General features: G+C 39.7%; 1 protein-coding gene across 2 annotated transcripts in view; it reads left to right on the top strand.

Moving 5' to 3' along the window:
* btbd3 (BTB domain containing 3) overlaps positions 1 to 19,645 on the top strand; it is a 48,777-nt gene extending 29,132 nt beyond the window's left edge. For both annotated transcript variants that reach the window (XM_062957785.1, XM_003215297.4), the window contains exons 2-5: positions 3,222 to 3,513; positions 4,100 to 4,190; positions 5,140 to 5,258; positions 11,019 to 19,645. In XM_062957785.1, coding sequence (XP_062813855.1) covers positions 3,371 to 3,513; positions 4,100 to 4,190; positions 5,140 to 5,258; positions 11,019 to 12,051 — 1,386 coding nt within the window. In that variant the 5' untranslated portion in view covers positions 3,222 to 3,370 and the 3' untranslated portion in view covers positions 12,052 to 19,645. The remainder of the gene's footprint in view (positions 1 to 3,221; positions 3,514 to 4,099; positions 4,191 to 5,139; positions 5,259 to 11,018) is intronic.
* Positions 19,646 to 19,661: the final 16 nt, after the last annotated feature.

Here is a 19,661-nt window from a genome sequence, read left to right on the forward strand (position 1 = left end):
GAAGAAAAGGATGGGCATTGACAATGAATCTGGCTTCTTGGAGTTCCAAAAGGAAGGGGAAAAGAGGTCACTCCAACAGGTAGCACTCCATTGCTTCTCTTCTCCCATCTGCCTCCATTAGTTTTGTTCTGCTCTTTCGTCATAATATGACTTGTCTCCTTGCTCCATCTCCCCCTTATTGATAACCATTGGCATAGTTTCCCAGGGCTTGATAGCTTTCTAGGACAGGCAGAGGACACAGCATGTGCTGGAGGAGTGTTATGCTCATCCAGCTTGATGTAGGACTTTGGCCCGTGTGTGTTTTCCTTCCAAGTAGCCTGCAGTGATATGGAGCAGTGAGTAGGGACTTGCAGAATGAGGGCACAATCTCCTGGAGAGATGGGACAACTAGGGACAGATAGGAAGCATTCCTTGACAACCTCGTGGTTTCTATGACAATTCTTTCCTAAATTACTGTTCTGAGCTAATAAATTACTGCATTTCTTTGAATGTGTATAGGAGCTTTCTGTAGTTTCCCAATGACTTACAGGGCTGGCATCTTGCCATCCAACTGCAGAGAAGAATGTTATGGTATATCGGCCAAACTAATTCCAGTAAAGAAACAACAGAGCTTCCAGGACTGCATTTACACTAGATTGGGCTGCCAGTACGTGTTATTTCATGTGTGAGCTCGGTACGTGTCTGCCACTGCTTGAGGGTTCTCTTTGAGCATGTCAACTCTGTTGTCTTGTAGTGTTAACCTATGATAATGAGTTGAAGAAAGAAATATGGCCAAAATAATGTGCCATCTGTGAGGATCCCGTGGTTTATTTTAAAAGCTGTATCAATACCAAGTCACCTTAGGACCCTTTTTTTGGTTATAGACTAGCAACCGTGTTCCATAATTAGTCTGTCGTCAAGCTCTTTCTGCTGTCATTAACCTGTTTATAAAACTGCTCCTATTTCAACGGAAAGCAAATTGGCAACTGTTGAGTTGCAAGCTGCTCCAGAATATTTTTCTGATTTTAGAGATTGTTTAGTATTGTATTACTCGTATCCTGCTGTCAGACTGATGACTGGATCCTGTCTGATTGCACCTTATGAGGGAGAACCAGGGCAGAATCATGAGGCCTTGACATTGTATTTCTTAGTGAACCTGTATTTCAGCCATTTTATTGGCACAGCCCCTCCATGTGAGACAGGAACACCCTAGCCTAGTGTACATCAAAAGGCAGGTCAATAAATAACTATTGACTGTTGAAACAAAAAAAAAAGATGTATGTATGTGTGCATATATGTGTCTGAATAGGGTAGGGGGTGAAGCAGTTTGAAAGGAGTAAACTCATTTCCGGTAGTGAAAAAATATCCTGGCTGAACATGCTCAGAAGCACTTTCTACCTTAAATATGAGTGTATGCCTGCCTCTCTGAGTCATTACTTTGCACCTCACTTTGGCTGGGGGGGGGGGGGGGGTACTGGAGTTCTAGTTAACAAATCAACAGTGAAAAAGTAGATTGTACATACTTGTAGTGTGCCCATTTCTCCTCGAGCCCCTAGGTAAAGTTAAAGGTTTTCCCCTGATATTAAGTCTAGTCATGTCCAACTCTGATAGTTGGTGCTCATCTCCATGTCTTAAGCCGAAGAGCCGGCATTGTCCATAGACATCTCCAAGGTCATGTGGCCAGTACGACTGCATGGAGCGCCGTTACCTTCCCACCGGAGCAGTGCCTATTGATCATTTGCATGTTTTCGAACTGCTAGGTTGGCAGAAGCTGTGGCTAACAGCGGGAGCTCAACCTGCTCCCCAGATTTGGACTGCTGACCTTTTGGACAGCAAATTCAGCAGCTCAGGGCTTTAACCCACTGCGCCACCCAGGGCTCCCCTTGAGCCCCTACTATACAGTAAAATAGGCTTGTGATACTCCTCCCTTTGCACCTAATTTCTGCCTAAAAGGGGGAAAACTGTTCATGTATTAATGCATGAAGCAGAATCAGATTGCAACCTTGGAGCAATGACGGGGTAAGTAACACCAGATCCTGTCTTTACCATCCATCCAGTTGTAAATATTTTTGTTCAGACCAAATCATTTTGCTTTGTAAATAGTTGTGACGTATATAATTTGATTTATTTTGATTTGGTGTAGAAGTACTGCTGTGATACTATGCAATCATCTGGTGCAATTTGGCCTAATTTGCCTCTGCTTAGTGATTTGGGATGTCTGTCAAGGGCTGTTAACAGGAGTCATAATGAGTTAAAAGCTAATACGGTGACCTCATCTCTATTCATTGAGCTCTGCACTAGGGAGGGATGGTTTAAATTGTATCAGTCCATTTAATGCTGCAAATTAATCTGCTTTGATTTGGATACTAAATCCATATGGCAATTTTGGTTATAATGGGGAAAATATATGCAGCAAAACTCAGTACGGTTTGAATGGTTTGTTGCCTCTGCTCGTGGGCATTTCTCATTTTTGTCGAAATACAACCCTGTTATTCATTCGTCCTTTTGGGTTGTCTCTGAAGTGATTTCCCTGTGTGAAAATTGGCAGGGCACCCAGGTACTTTATTAGCCAAGGTTCCCCATAAAAACGCACACATTGGCATTGCTCACTTTGTTCAAGCAGTTCCTCTTTCTACTTCAAGCGACCGTTAAACAGGAGCACCAGGGCTGGCTCTTTAATATGAGAGCTGTGCTCATCTACAATAGGTGTCACTGTGCTGCTGCCGGTCCAATCGTTCTTTGTGACTTCAGCGATTGGCTCAGAGTGCAGCTTGTCTGATTCCCATCTGCGAGGCTCGAACACCTCTTGTGCTCCGACCCATTCTGCACACAACTTGAGCCAGCCGGCAAACAGGCAGCCGTTGCCACACATCCTGCTCTCGGGCTCTTTGCTTTGCCACGGCAGAGAGAGGAGAGCGGCTTCAGGTGATTCAGCCTGCAGCCGTTTGGGGAAAGCTCTGGCAAGCAAATGAAACGGGGAAGCAAGATGGGGAGGAGTTTAACCAACGAAGTCCTGGATCAAACTTAAAAAGCCAGCATCTTATCCAGCACATCAGGAGGGAAAGGGTCACCTTGCCTTGCTAGAAAAGAAACCCAATCTCAGTTTTGCTGCTGCCTTGCTCAGCACCCCCTGCTCTCTCTGTTTACCTAGTTAAGCTATCTGATCGCACAGAGAAGGCTACTCATGGTAGATGACAAGGGAAAGAACATGAAATGTCTCACCTTCTTCTTGATGCTTCCAGAGACAGTTAAGAACCGATCTAAGAAAAGCTCCAAGAAGGTAAACAGCAGCAGCAGTAGCAATAGCAGCATTGGTGGCAGTGGCAGTGGAAGCAAATTACCTCCAGTTTGCTATGAAATCATCACCTTGAAGACTAAAAAGAAGAAGAAGATGGCTGCTGATATTTTTCCCCGAAAGAAGCCGGCTAACAGTAACACGTCGGTCGTCCAGCAGTATCACCAGCAAAACATCAATAACAACAATATTATCCCGGCTCCTAACTGGCAGGGACTGTACCCCACTATCCGGGAAAGGTAAGGAAGTTGTGTTTTCTCTGTCACATTTGCGAGTTTACAAGCCATGTGTAGCAAAATGTTTATCTTGCTTATTGTAGCATCTTTTCTCATGCTTGAATGTTGAGAGGAAGAGGCTGTTTCCATTTTTCAACAGTGCAGTTGTTTGGACGCAGTGAAAAACTCTGCATAGTAGCTGGCTTTTAACTATTTGCTTATTGTAATATGGCCTAAGGGCTAATCAATAAAATTTACTGTACTATTAGCAGTCACAAAAGCACATTCTTGGTATATTATTTTAATTTGTTCAGTCTGAATTTAGTATTTTTACTTTACAAAAGTTCTCCCCAAGTTTTTCTTGAGTATTTTCCTGAATGCATGTGCCAGCGTATGCTTAATGCATTGCTATAAACGTTTACCTAAGAGTAAGGCCCATTCAATGCAGTGGGGTTTCTTTTGAGTAGATAATATATAGATCTCCACTGCTACTCATTTTAAGTGTGTGATTTTGTTTTCTTGGCTGCTATTGAAATATTACAAAGTGTTGCGGAGCTGAATTACAGGGAACGTGCTGCTACCCTAATTAACCCATTGCCTCTGTTTGTAGAAATGCAGTGATGTTCAACAATGACTTGATGGCAGATGTTCATTTTGTGGTTGGGCCACCAGGTGGGACCCAGCGATTGCCAGGACACAAAGTAAGCGACAGCTGCAGATTTGACATGGGAAAAGCGAGGGGAATATGTATGTGGGAGATCTGGATTCTGGAACTGACACAATTATAGAAGCTTTTAAGCAAGCATGCATGGTCAGTGAAGTCTTTAGCAAATTGTTCTCTAGTCAGAGAGACCGTTACTGTGATATATTCTTATCCCTTCAAAAGTATTGTTCTATTGTTCAGGCCACTATCTTGTCCTTCCTTCTAACGTGTTCAGAAATCCCTCCCTCCTTTAAGTTCCTACAACAACCTTGTGAAGTAGGCCAAAACAGTGACTTACCCAAAGTCCTCTGAATTTCCTATTGTATCTTAACTGTCAAGCCCCCAGTGGCACAGTGTGTTAAAGCACTGAGCTGCTGAACTTGAAGACCGAAAGGTCACAGGTTCGAATCCGGGAGTGGAGTGAGCGGCCACTGTTAGCTCCAGCTTCTGCCAACCTAGCAGTTCGAAAACATGCAAATGTGAGTAGATCAATAGGTACTGCTCCGGCGGGAAGGTAACGGCGCTCCATGCAGTCATGCCGGCCACATGACCTTGAAGGTGTCTGTGGACAATGTTGGCTCTTCGGCTTAGAAATGAAGATGAACACCAACCCCCCGAGTCGGACACAACTAGACTTAACATCAGGGTAAACCTTTATCTTTACCTATCTTAACTGTCAGAGTACATTGACAATCTGTACTAATAGATATGTATTAACAGTATATTTTAGATTTCTGAAGGCTTTCTAAGGGGAAGAAAAGCTTTGCCATTTTCTTTTGTTATGAAAAAGGAGAGTAAAATGTAAAGACATGCCGTATTTTCTGGTTTCTCATTTTTGCTTTCATGGCCTCATTTTTAATGCTCATGCTCCAACACTAGCAATTCTGTTTCTCTTTTGGCAATGGATTTTGTTCTAAAGCATGAAATAACATTTCCCTTTTGAACAGTATGTCTTAGCCGTGGGAAGCTCTGTGTTCCATGCAATGTTTTATGGAGAGCTTGCAGAGGACAAAGATGAAATCCGTATCCCAGATGTGGAACCTGCTGCTTTCCTTGCTATGCTGAAGTAAGCATCCTTCTTCAATGCTAGAAATGGATCCCCCCCCCCCCCCCTCTCTGCCTTAGCGTCAGACTTTCAAGCTTGGGCATTATTATAAATCAAAGCACAGAAAGTGATTGCTCAGAGATATGGTCTATGCAGTTATGTTTAATTATTTCAGATATTGCATTTGCATCTTCTCTCTACTTCTAGTTGCTTGTATACTGTATTAAGTTAACTTCTCCTATCAACTTTGAGAAAACTAATTATTAATACATTATATGAAGCATAGGAGCAGAATGAGGAGCTAGAAAACTTGGTGACAAGGAGGGATTCCATATTGCTGGCTTACTAATTATGCATTTGTGTTACCCCTTTCTGTAACTATATATTCAACTCTGTGTTCTCTTTGACAAAGTCATTAATGAGGCTGTAAGCTTGTCAAGTGTGGCCACTGGTGTTCATCTTTTTGTGTAGACTTGGCACATTTTAAACTATTAAAATAATAATTTCTGTAAATGCTGAAATTGTCCACTGGAACAGAAGAGAAGATGGGCAATATTTTTGTCTGATCCATCATTCCATCTGGCTCTCTCCTCTCACATAGTGAGTGGGATGCAAGGAAAAACAAGTTGCCTACTGTGCTGTCCATAACTCAGAATCTAAACTGGAAAGTGCCTTTGAGTACATTTCTAATTTCTTAAACATAAAGATGTGTTGGTTGCTTCTGTGAGTTAATTACTTGATACTTGCTCATATTTATTAAGAAGTATTTCAGCATGCCACCAGAATGTTTTTCTCTCTGCTTTGGATAGTTCAGGAGTTGGAATCAAAAGATCCCATCAGATGTTGTTAGACTGTCGCTCCCAGCATTTTTCAGCATTGACTGAGCCATCTAGGGCTGATGGGATTTGTAATCCAATAACATCTTGCAAATAGGCCTGTGATTCCCACTCCTCATGTAGTGTTTTGACTTGGTTGTTTCAGATGGCAATTAGGTGCAGTGTGACTCTCCCATAAGATGATGAATGCTGCTGGTAGCTGCAGTTGGTGCACAAATGTGAGAAGATCACCTAAGGTTTTAGTAGGAACGAGTTGATGACACATAACATCCCAACAAGATATATTGCTCATGGCTAAATGTGTCAGAGATTTCAAACAAAGATTTATTTATTTAAATGCCTTAGCATTTAAATATAGGTGTGCATTCTTGATGAAAATAGGATTTTTCAGCTAGATGCTCTTCAGACGATAACACCAGCAGTGCCTTAACAAGACAAGTGGTCTTCAGTTAAATCTTTAGATGTATTGTTATTATACTCTCCGAAAAATTGATTTGATACTCCACACAGCTCAGTAGTACAAAGTGTCTCTCTCTTGCTAAAAATAGGTACTAGGACACATACTCAAGTAGGGCCCATTCTGACAGATTTTTAAGAGTACTTGTCATTGATGGCAATAGGTCTTTGATTTTCATAGACCTTTAGCTATATTCAGCTGTGCACTTTATTGCAGTCTCAGTATGTAGAGCACTAAACACCTGGACTTCAGCATAGATGTGTTGATTTTATCTTAATTCACCTTGATATGGATTTCTCTCTTCTCAGAATAGACTAGCACTGGAACATCATAAAACTCATGGTTGAATAGATATGTACTGGTATTGTGACAAATACAGAGTGGCTTCTTTTGCATGTACTACTAAGCCATACTTTATTGTCATCAGAATAAGCTCACGCTCAAACACTGTCTCCCTCGTCTCCCAGCAGAAATGTGGGGAGCAATTTGAAAGTGTCTACTTTAGATTATCTCCAGTTTGTTGTGACATCTGACCAGAGACAAAAAGCAGTTATTCTAAGCTGTGATTAATAGGAGCAAGCCAACTTCAAGCAATGGTTTATGAAACTGACTTTTTTTTACTGATTATTATTAAGCTTAACCACAGTTTAAGGCAGTGGTTCTCAAACTGTGGGTCCCCAGATGTTTTGGCCTTCAACTCCCTGAAATCCTCACCGCTGGTAAACTGGCTGGGATTTCTGGAGTTGTAGGTCAAAACACCTTGGGACCCATAGGTTTAGAATAATTGGTTTAAGGTTTGTGTTTTAACACTAAACTGAATCATCCAACATGGAAGAAGCATCTCTTAATTATTTTCTCATTGTTGCAATAGAGAATGGAGTTTAACTCTTTCAATGTGGAAACCCCTTTTTTAAAAAAACAAAAAACAAAACTAGTATTTGCTTGACCAAAGCTTGAGAGAGAGAGAATTTTCATCAGGGCATTGGTACAAACAAAAGATTACATTAACCCTCCATAGTGGGATTCTGATCATTATTTGCTCTCATAGCTGATATCTTTTCTTTTAAAAGCATTCCATATGCTTCTAAATTGACTCCTAATTGATAACTTTCTGCATCATATCTAGAACTATCCATAGGTAGGAAGGAGTAACTCTGCCATATTCTACTCCCCCCCGCAAAGTGAAATGACAGCATTTAAGATTTCTGTTTTACCATTTTTGCATGCCTTCTTAATGTTGTTTACTTTTTACTCTGAAAATCACCCAGGTTACATATGTAGTTAAAGCATTTGCCTTTTTAATTTTTTAAACTATTTTTATCTAGTATATAGGACAGTATACAAACTGTCTGGTCAGTCTACTTACTTGTAGACCAATGTGAAAAAGTTATCACAGTTTTAGACAATGCAATAAATTAAATAGACTAAAACCTATTAAACATATTAAAAAGTTAATATGGGCTTAAAAGGTCGAAACGGTTCAAAACCACGTATGAAGTGCTTTCAAGTAAATTTCTGAAGCCTAAAGGATTTAATAAGCCTCCAGATTTTAGTTGGCTCCTAAATGAAGCCAGTGTTGGTGCCCGTCAGGCTTCCAAGAGGAAGTTGGTTTAAAACTGGAGTGACTGAGAAATTTCCCTGTAATGTCTTCATACAATGTATTGACCTTATTTTTAGTACACTGAGAAGAACCCCACAGCACCTCACAAATCACATCTGAGATATATCCAATATGGAGTATGCCGGCCATTGAGAGCCTTAAATGTAACCCGAGCACCTTGAATTCAAGTATCATTATATACCCATGTAGAAATTGATCTCATGTATAAGTCAAGGGCAGATTTGGTGGGAGCCAAAATTATGAATTTAGTTGAGGGTTGTTCTGCAAGCAGTGGAAACTAACATTGCCACATCAGAGGATAGATGCCCCAACCACTGCTATTTTCTCTCCTGTGCATTCAGAAAGGCTTTTCACCACTCAGAGAAGGGATTGTTCTTTTTGTGTATGTATAAAACATAAAGGTACATTATTAACTCTTACCAAAAAAAAAGAAAAAAAGATAGGAGTTAATACTGAGAGAGAGTAGAAGGAGGAAGTGCTTGTTCAAGTATCTCCCAAAAGAGACTAAATTCTTGTCTTTCTTTGCTCAAGAGAGAATACAGTGCTTACATTGACCCATGGATAAGCAAACCCATGGTTTTGGGGGTCACGTATTTGACTAATATTTCTGGACTTATACACAAGGATAGATAGTACACTCACAGTTAGTGCCATTGTTTTAATACTGAGGTTATGTGGTAACCATAAGTCATTTTATAAACCTTGTGGGCAGTCAAGGATCTTTTTTCCCCTCTTTTTTGCAACAACTTAAATATAATCAACATCAAAGGCTTTGCAAATCAATTGGAGAATATTGTGCTACTTTCCTCTCTCATAACCAAGTGGCTTTGAAATTATTGCATGACTATCTTCATTCCCTCCTCCTTACCAAATTAGTAGTAAACGCTTTCATTTGATTCAATTTAAGGACCATTTTGTCCTGTCCTCTTCTCATTATACTTGTTTGAAATTACCCCAATTTCTACCATAACAGTCAAATCCTAGGTATAAAAGCAAGTTTTAATTGTCTGCATCCTGGTTGCATTGCACATTGAGGATGAATTATAACTTGACTCTGAAAAGCCAAGTCTTAACCATTTGAAGAGGGGCCTTTTTCCCTTTTGACATGGCCCGTCACTCCCTTGTCCTTGTCATCATGAACCACTGGACCTGAGAGCTGAGGGAAAGCCAGGCAGCAAAAACTGAGGGTTCAACACCCAATGCTTCCAGTCTAGCTTCTTTCTCTGAGAGAATGTACTATGACATATCTCATAAACTATTATGCAGACCATTGTGTAAAATGTTCTGCAGACCACTTTCAATAGTGAGGGATGGGAACCAGCTGAAGCAAAGTCAGGTTGGGGTGCACCCACACTATAGAATTAGTGCAGTTTGACTCCACTTTAACTACCATGGCTCAATGCTGTGGAATCCTGAGAGTTATGGTTTGATGAGACGCCAACACTCTTTATCAGAGAAAGCTAAGGACTTTGTAAAACATCTCCCATGATTTCATAGTATTGAATGATAGCAGTAAACTGATGTCAAACTGCATTAATTCTACATTATAAATGCACCCTTGAATAGCCTGATAGTTTCAACAGCTCTTGTGGTCAATGAAAGGAGAGTATTGCTGAACAGAAGTTCATAAAATCTACCAACCATGGCAAGCTTGATTCCTACCACTATCACCATACATATACATAAATACTCCTGCAGCAGGGCAAGTGATATATACAGTCTACCACTAGCTCTCTCTAGTCATTCCCACTGTTTCCAGATTTCATCGACCTTTTCCTGCCACTGTAAAATTGTCTCCTGCAGAATGTCTTCCGTTATCGCCATGATTTTTATCAAATTTATCACTCCCAGCAGTAACTAAATCATAAGTGATGGGTTACCGCTGTTTTTACCCAAGGATCTTCCACTACCAGCTCTGAGGGACACTCCCCTCTTAATTTTCAGCAATAACAAGCTTCTAACATCCAGCAAAAAGGCCAGGGTGAATGTTTGCAGTTTATTCTCAAAAGGCCACCTTCCAAAGGCAACCAGGTCCTTGCTTATTTCATTCTCTTTGTTTTCAGAATAGCAAACATCTACTCAGCTGTAAGCCATGTAAACTGCCCTGTCTACTCAGATATGTTTATATACAAAAATTCATTGTTTACCATATAGCTGGAGAAAATGAAGTTAGCATTTAGCTAGGTCCAAACCATCACTGCCCCCTTTACATTTCTCTTCCTTTGCAAAGCTATAGAGGAGGAGGAACTGGAAAGAAAAGTATTTTCAAGGAAGAATTGAATAAGGAAAGAATCCTTTGGACAGCCAGAAGGAGGAGCGGAGATCAGTTCTAGGAAAACATCAAAGAAATAGCTAAGCCTAAGGAACCTTTTTGCTCTCCCCCCACCCCCCTGGTTCAAGTGATCAGGGCAAAGTGTGGAAATAGAACAGGATTATCAAGCTAAGTTGATGGGTTCAGATATAACAATAAATCATAGTTTAAATCAAGCAAATATGTTTAAATCATCTAGCCATAGCTCAATGATTTGTTAACCAAAAAAAGCCACAGACAAACCAATGCAAAGTAGGCCATGGCATGAAATTTTTTTTCTGCTGGTGATTTGTAGTTTTTGTTAATTAAATATTGTTTCTTCACTCATAGGTTTTAACCAAATTAATGAAACTATAGAAAAGTAGATAGATGTTTAATCTATTTTTTTTTTTAAAAAAAAAACTTCTTACAAATGAAACATTAGATATAAATGCATGTTGTCCCCATTCTGGGATTTCCACTTTCAGTAATTACGAACAGTGTGTGTGTTTCTGTATGCTATATCCTACAGAGTGAGACCTGAACAGTAGTGTTACATGTCTGTCTTCTTTTGCAGATACATATATTGCGATGAAATTGACTTGGCTGCTGACACTGTCCTGGCAACTCTTTATGCTGCCAAGAAGTACATTGTTCCTCATCTGGCCCGAGCGTGCGTTAACTTCCTTGAGACAAGCCTTAGCGCAAAAAATGCTTGTGTGCTCCTCTCCCAGAGCTGCTTATTTGAGGAACCAGACTTGACAGAGCGGTGTTGGGAAGTGATTGATGCTCAGGCAGAGCTGGCTTTGAAATCCGAAGGGTTCTGTGACATTGATTTTCAAACACTTGAAAGCATTCTCCAGAGGGAGACCCTGAATGCCAAAGAGATTGTGGTTTTTGAAGCTGCTCTTAGTTGGGCCGAAGTAGAGTGCCAACGGCAAGAATTGCCTGCCAGCATAGAAAACAAGCGCAAAGTCCTTGGGAAGGCGCTCTATCTCATTCGCATCCCGACCATGGCTCTCGATGACTTTGCGAATGGCGCCGCTCAGTCAGGTATTCTGACGCTCAACGAAACCAACGACATCTTCCTATGGTACACCGCTGCCAAGAAACCAGAGCTGCAGTTTGTGAGCACCACCCGGAAGGGCCTCGTTCCTCAGCGTTGCCACCGCTTTCAGTCGTGTGCCTACCGCAGCAACCAGTGGCGCTACCGAGGTCGTTGCGATAGCATTCAGTTTGCAGTTGACAAGCGAGTTTTCATTGCTGGCTTTGGGCTCTATGGCTCTAGCTGTGGATCAGCAGAATACAGTGCAAAGATCGAACTCAAAAGACAAGGTGTGGTCCTGGGGCAGAACTTGAGCAAATATTTCTCAGATGGATCTAGCAACACTTTCCCAGTCTGGTTTGAGTATCCCGTGCAGATTGAGCCAGATACCTTTTACACGGCGAGTGTCATTCTGGATGGTAATGAACTCAGCTACTTTGGACAAGAAGGGATGACAGAAGTCCAGTGTGGCAAAGTAACTGTGCAATTCCAGTGCTCTTCAGATAGCACCAATGGCACGGGGGTTCAGGGAGGGCAGATTCCAGAACTCATCTTTTATGCCTGAAAGAAGATGGGCTTTTGAACAAGGAGCGTGTGATTCTGTGGGGTGTATGTCTGGTTCAGACCTATTTGATGCTTAGCTTGTCATCTGCAGGTATGTGTGGTCCTAAATGCATTGAACAGTGTGATATACACTGTGCTTTTATAGCTGAAATGTAATATTCTTTTACTGGAAGTTCCCAAGATTTTTTTTAAAATTTAACAAATTAAAGGTCATAGTTTCCCAACCTTATCATAGGTGGAATGGCCTTATTAGGAAAAGGAAAGCAAATCCAGATGCCTGCCTTCTGTGTCAAGGGCCACTCTTATTGCTCTTCAGTTTGTAACTTGTTAACTTCCCCTGTTCTTTTTATTTATTTGTTGTTTTCTTCATATGAAAGGCCTTTTAAGCTTAAAAGTAGGTTTTGCCTCATGCTCCTTGGGTAGCAACAGTGTTACCACTGGATTCAAGTTGGCTTGAAAGTCTTCCAGATGGACTTATCTTGGGTCCTTCTGCACATGCTACTTAGATGTTGGACAAGTCTGTTAAAAGAGATGACCTACTCATTCCACACAATTGGATTGGGAGTTGAAGTGTCAAATAATGTGAAAACTGAACTTAACACTTCGCCATCCTGTAAATAAGCGGATCTCAGACTTTTTTTTGTACATGGCAACAGCAAAAAACCTACCACTGCAGGGAACACAGTGATGTATACATAGTTTCTCTTTGCTCCAATACCATTCTCAAATGCTGTTTCCATGACACACTTTGTAAAGTCCGGGAATAGTGGCATCCATACTTTGCTTGCTTGCCCAGTGTTGCACTAATTAGTGGTGGGAAGGTTACTCTTGGAACACCGATTCCCAAAGTCCCCCAGCCTGCATGGCCAATTCTGGGAGGGATTCTGGAAGTTGTAGTCCCCAGAGAGTGACTTTCACAAGTTCTGCCACTAATGCATTGAAGCAAGTGGTGTTTACAGCATTGCAGTGCCTCAGTAAACATTAGCTCTTTTCCTCTTACTAAGAGCTTTCTCCCATTTAATCAAGCTTGGAAGGCATTATACTGGCTGGTTTTAATGGGTCCAGTCCTTTTTCCATTAAGTCAGACAATCTGAAGCAAAACCAGTTAATTAATTCTCTTGCTTTTATTCTTCCCAATGGTAGTTTGGAAACTTCAGCAGGAAATTTATTTTCCCATCTGAGTGTCTTTTTTTAAAAAAACAGACTTGCTTGGAGAATTATATTGCTATAATTTGCTATGGAATGTATTAATTCCCTGGTGATATTTTGTTTCCCCTATAATTCAAACCTGAATATTAATGCTAAATTAAATTAACTAATTGAGCAATTAAAAAGGGGAGAAGTAGGTAAGTTCAACTTCTCCATTTATAGCAGGGTACCTAGCCTAGTTGTGTTTATAAAGTTTATATTCACCCAGTTCTTTTTTAGGAGGTGGAGAGGGGTTGGTGCTCCAGATTTCTATAATTTTCCAATTATTGTATATCTGTGGGAGATGACAGTAACATAGCTGGTATGGTTGCTGCTTGTAGGTTTCTTTTCAACTGCTGGATATTGCTTTTTAGCCCAGCTGTAAATGTTTGCTTTGCTCTGAGTACCATTAACTACTGCTCAGCCTGGAATACCTGTTAAGAGGAATCTTTAAAACACTTTCATTTGCCTATTCATGAACTACAGTTTGTAGGTACGTTTCATTTTTATTTGTGTGATTATAATGAAATTGGTATTTAGCAGTGCAGTCAGGGAAAAAAATGAAAATGTTTGGCTTATATTTTGTGATCTTCGGTCAGATCTGGTAGTCATTTTTCCATTGTCCACGTTTTTAAAATTGGTTGTCACGTTTCTTGTAGAACAGTCTGCATTCTTGGCAGGAAAGTGCTGCCTGGCACAGAGAGAGAGAGATTGAGAGAGAGAGAGAGAGAGAGAGAAAGAGAGAAAGGAAGGAAGGAAGGAAATTTTGACTAAATAATACAGAACAATTTTCTTTCAGAAAAATGGCACACTTCCAGATAATTCACAACTCTTTCTGACAAGAAGTTGCTTAGTGCTTACAATCATATTCCAGGGCTAATTTGCCCGTTTTCCGTCTGCAAAGGCGATTTACAGTTCCCCTCCTCCTGCCACCATTTTGAGCTGAGAACAAAGTGATTTCATAATTAAGGAAGCATGTATTTCATTTTATATTGTTCATACTGCTTGCGGTCTCTATGTAATTTAATTGTTACGTTCATTTTTGTTTAAAAAAAATGTGGGTTTCCCCCCACAAACAAACATAGAGAGTTTATATCTTCTTTTAGTGTCTTTTACACTAAATAGTTTATCCTGTTGCAATCTGGGCTGCTAGTAGGCCTTTAAATGCCATTAAGTATCAGCAGTGTCCAAAATATGGTTTGAAATTCCTGCTTAAATTGTACATGAGAAACCTTAACATTGAAGCCAGCCATTTGTCATTAATAGAAAGTGGAAAGAAAAGCAAGGTGTGTGCTATTCTTCAAGAACAAATGTTATTCTTGCTTTTTCAACTATTTTAAATAACGTGATACATAATAATTTAATACCTTTTTCAGCAGTGTAAATACTCCTGGAATGTATAGGATGGAGTGGGATTTAAGATATTATGGCAGTCCAGCAATACCTGGAGAACTGTACATCCTTCTTCTGACATGGGAAGTTAACTTTTTGAACAGATATAAACAATGACTTAGCCTTGCAGCTAAAGCCAACATGGCTCAAGTATTGAGATTTGGACCAGCAAGATCTGTGTTGAAGTTTTTGCTTAGTAAAATATTTTATTGGGTAATCTCTCTCAGCCATGAATGATACCCTGAGTTTCTTGGAGCAAGGGCAGAACTGAAATGTATATTTTCTGCTAAAAATCCTTAGGGGGAAAAAGGTCCTACAGAGATTTTCCCCAAACTACAGTAGAGTCTCACTTATCCAACACTCGCTTATCCAACGTTCTGGATTATCCAATGCATTTTTGTAGTTGATATTTTAAATAAATCGTGATATTTTGGTGCTAAATTCGTAAATACAGTAATTACTACATAACATTATTTTGTATTGAACTACTTTTTCTGTCAAATTTGTTGTATAACATGATGTTTTGGTGCTTAATTTGTAAAATCATAACCTAATTTGATGTTTAATAGACTTTCCTTAATCCTTCCTTATTATCCAACATATTTGCTTATCCAATGTTCTGCCTGCCCATTTTTGTTGGATAAGTGAGACTCTACTGTAGTTAATATTCTCAGAAAGCCCAACTGTATTGTTTAAGGAAGGAAATAGTCTATATTTGCCATTTCACAGATATACAGACAAGTATTCGGGTTATGAACAAGTAGGTTCTGTAGATTTATTCTTAAGCTGAATTTGTATGTAAGTCAGAACAGGGAAGGGTTAGCACCCCTTGTGATGTTTTTTTTTTTTTTTGCTGCCTGTGCCCCTGTTCAGAATATTCACTTCACTTTCTCTCCCTGTGACAATTGGATTTTAAAAATTTGGGGCATATTATGGAAACAAGGATTGGCGCTAAAGCTTCAATCGAGGTACCCTTTTCCCATTATAACTCTTACAAGAGTGAATTTCCATTCCTAGGAGTAGGTTTCCTCTCACTTCCTGTTGTCTCATCTCTGTTTGCAACTATGTAAATCCTATTTTTGTAACTTTGAGGCAGCCTGTATTCAGGTTCCAGATTTGGGACACAGGGCTCTTCTGATGCCCTGTACTCCCTTGGCCTCTAGATGGCATATGGACACTGCTCCTTTGGCTTATGCCCCAGTGAAACCCAATGTATTGTTGACTTGATAGCGGTGAGGAGCATCTTACCTTTCCCTTAAACATGAATGACTGCCATTCCCCACCCCGCCCCCCATGGGAACAGAAACAGAAAGTAATCAGGAGCTCACATGGGGCTAGAAGTAGATTTGGCTTGGTGTGTATGGCTCAACCTCCCTTTGTACAGAGATGGACTGCACCTTTTCTCAATTCATGTCTTCTTTTTCATCATAATGACAAGGTTTTCGCCACTTTTAAGCCTGGAAACAGAAGTGAAAGTCAGAGTATGTTTACACTAAGCTCTGAACAAATATTTAGTCTTAACATTGTGAGCAGTTCTTGGGTAGTGGTAAAGTAGGGAACCAATTGCTTTTATTTTACATGTGTTTCAGTACACCGCTTCCTTTATGACACAAGTTTAATGCCAGTGAAACGGAAATAGAATTAGAGTTTGAAGAGACCACAAGGGCTATCCAGTCCAACCCTTCTGTCAGACAGGCATACAGAATCAAAGCAGTCATGACAGATATCCATCCAACCTCTGTTTAATAACCTCCAAAGGAGGAGTCGCCACCACACTCAAGGCAGTATGCTCCACTGTTGAACAGAAAGTTATTCCTAAGATTTAGGCGGAATTATTTTTCTTGTAGTCTGAATATGTTGAATTTGGCTTCAATTCAGCAACAGGGTTTTCTTGAAAAAACCCCAAGATTTGCATTCAAGACACAGATATACTTAAGAAGTCTCCGAGTAATATGAATACTATATATATATATATAAAGTTTTTATGAGAGCACCTCACTGATTTGTGAATCAGTATTGCAGAATGTATGAAACTTCTGACACCACCAAATATTTGTTTCTGGTGCACATCGTCTTGGGTCCCTCTCCACACAATCCTTTGTGTGTCTACAAATCTTTAAGTTATCTGGGTCTTATTCTGAATATATATGATTGTAATATCAAGGTCTAAAATATATGTTAAATAACTTCAGTTTCAATCTTTTGCAAATTGCACTGATATTCAGAGTAACTTCTAATTCAAATTATTATTTACTATTTTAAATATGCATGGCCTTTATTTATGGCAGAGACCAGACTGCAAGATGTCATATAATCAAACAAGAGCAGTATTGGAAAACAAAGCAAAACACAATACGAAAACTACAGAGCATTCTGTAAAAGACTAAAAACAAACAAGTAGCAATATTTAAGAACATAAAAATTGTTGTTGTTTCTTTTTTCTTTTCTTTTTTTAAAAAGGCTAGAATAAAACTGCATTGATAGGTAGATCTCCCTTGGGAAGCTCTTGAGAAGAATGTCTATGGAAAACTGGCTGTGTAATCCAAATTGAAAGCCCACAGTACTAATCCCTAGATGCTGTGTGACTGCATTTATTGTCCTTTATTACACAAAGAATGAAGCAGGAAGTCTCAATTTTCTGAATGAATGTCTAAAAAATGAAGCTCTTTTGAAAGTAAACCCCTCTTAATTCGACCATATACTCCCATCTGAAGTCACAATCTAACCACATAAATAGCAATGCTATTAAGAAGGATTTAGTTAGAACTTTTAGGTTTGTGCTTTGAGCAGGAGTGCGTAACTTCGTGGGCAGATTTTGTCCTTGGGACCTAATGAACTGCCCAACATGCCTGGGGGAAAAAAAGAGAAACTGGTTGGAAGTCTACCTCTGGTCCTGAAAAAATGTTTCTTTATATAAAACAGTGGTAAGAGGGGCTGCTTTTTAAGCTTCTGGAAGCTTCTAGTCGCAACCATTCACCTTTTGTTACAAGAACAAAAATGATCTGTGATTTAAGTGGGGCTTGTTGGGTGCCACCAAAATAGTTTTTGCCATATGTCTGGGGGATTGAACTGGATGGCAATGGTGGCTTTGTCTAACTGATTCTATGTGGAACAGAAGCCACATTTTGTTAACTCCGGAATTAGATACCAGACAATTGCCACCTTCCAGGAACAACCTGATAGGAGTTTTGAGCTCATTCACCTTCCTTGGATAGAGTGTAAACAAGTCTTGTGTCCTGTACCACTTTTGATTGAATTGAGAGAATCTTTCTGACTCCAGGATATATTCAGGGTGTTCAATCAGTCAGTGTGGAGCATTTCGATTTGCATGCAGAAAGTCCCAGATTCAGATCCTGGTGTCCTAAGGCAGGGCTAGAAAAGCTCCCACCTGGAACCCTGGAGACTTGCTATTCTAGTCCATGTGTAATTTTATTTAAAAAAAGCTAGATGGACCCATAGAAAGCAGCTTACAGTTGCTCTTAAGAATGATGAAACTCTCCATAGCTCTCCCACCCCCAAAAATTCACAAGCGCAAGGACAAAATACACTTTGGGACAAAGGAAGTGCCCAGTAGAATACAGCAAATTAAAATTAATTAGAGGCTCATTATTCAGGGTGTCTCAAAGACACAAATAGCTTGATACATAGGCAAGCAGAGGCCTGTGTGAGAGAGAAGCAGTGAATTGACCTCACTGTGTGAGAGAGAACATGAATTTTCTCTTTCATTATTCTCTGAGCAAAAGCATGCACTGTTTATTACTCGGGAATCTATATGCAGATCCAAAGCATTTCCCTGTAAACAGAAAGTCCCTACACTTATGGCGACCCTAGATCTGAGGTCTTTAAGTCCATAAAGGAAGCAGTCCGCAGTTTAGAAGAATACTAATTCAAAAAAATCAGCCCTGCTCCCAAAATGGATAGACGTATCCATGGGTCAATGCAAGTATTGAACCATAACTCTCCTTTAAATAGAGCCATCTCCTTATCTGAATAGAGTGGCAAAAGCTTGGTCTGTCCTGAGAGAAGCTAAAGGAAGCACCAGGCTCCTTTCCCTGTTGTGCCATTTCTGGCCTTTTTCAATACCCCGACAAGGAAATGGTGGCGGCAACAGTTCGTTAATACTTCAAAGGATTGGCACATCCCCTCTCGTATTAAAATTCATAATCTTGCTTCAAAACCTATCCAATTTAAATACAAGGTCAACTTATGTATGAGTGTATGCAGTAAGCAAATGTTCCTTGCAACATCACCACCAATGTAATGACATTTTCCTTTTTGATTGAATAGCAGTGAACCAGGCCTTTCATTCTACCCATGTTTTCCATGACCCAAGATAGGCTGATCTCATTAAAATCGAAATGTGTTGCCTTCAATGGTTTCCAGATTGAGCATAAAGCTGCTAGCATCCAACTGTCTGTTTGGGAAGTAACTCCATAGAATTAGATAATTGTTCCCAAATGAGAGTTTTGTATCCTAAGTGGACAGCCAATGTCCTAAATGTATATATGCTTGAATATGTTGTTTTATTCTTCCAAAGTATTGAACAGATAATTATTTAAAAATAAAACTCCTGAGATACAAGAAGATATTATGGGTGCTATTTCATTTAGGCCTAACATCTCATTGCAGGGTGAGCTGGAAGAAGAGAAACTATTTCTGGATTTATTGTGTAATATACTTCAAGCATATCTGACATAATATTTAATTAAATGTTCTAATTTCTACAGTATATATTGCACTGATTATTATTATTATTACTATTATTTTGTTTAAGCTCCGTTATCTCTGACACAACTGCATCTGGTTGTGTTTGAACCAGTGCTTGAGTATTGCAACTGATGGCATTATTTATGAAGGACAGATATATATATAAATATATAAATATATAAATATGAAGTACCTCAAGTTGAATGTTATCGTACTGTATCTTTAATGTAACAGTGCTGAATTTTAGTAGACACATGAATGTGTATAACCACATTTAAATGACAAATAAAAATCAAACTGGTTCTTAAGTCGGCTTCTGGAGTT

This window comes from Anolis carolinensis, chromosome 1, assembly GCF_035594765.1.
Source record: "Anolis carolinensis isolate JA03-04 chromosome 1, rAnoCar3.1.pri, whole genome shotgun sequence".
Lineage (NCBI taxonomy): Eukaryota > Metazoa > Chordata > Lepidosauria > Squamata > Dactyloidae > Anolis > Anolis carolinensis.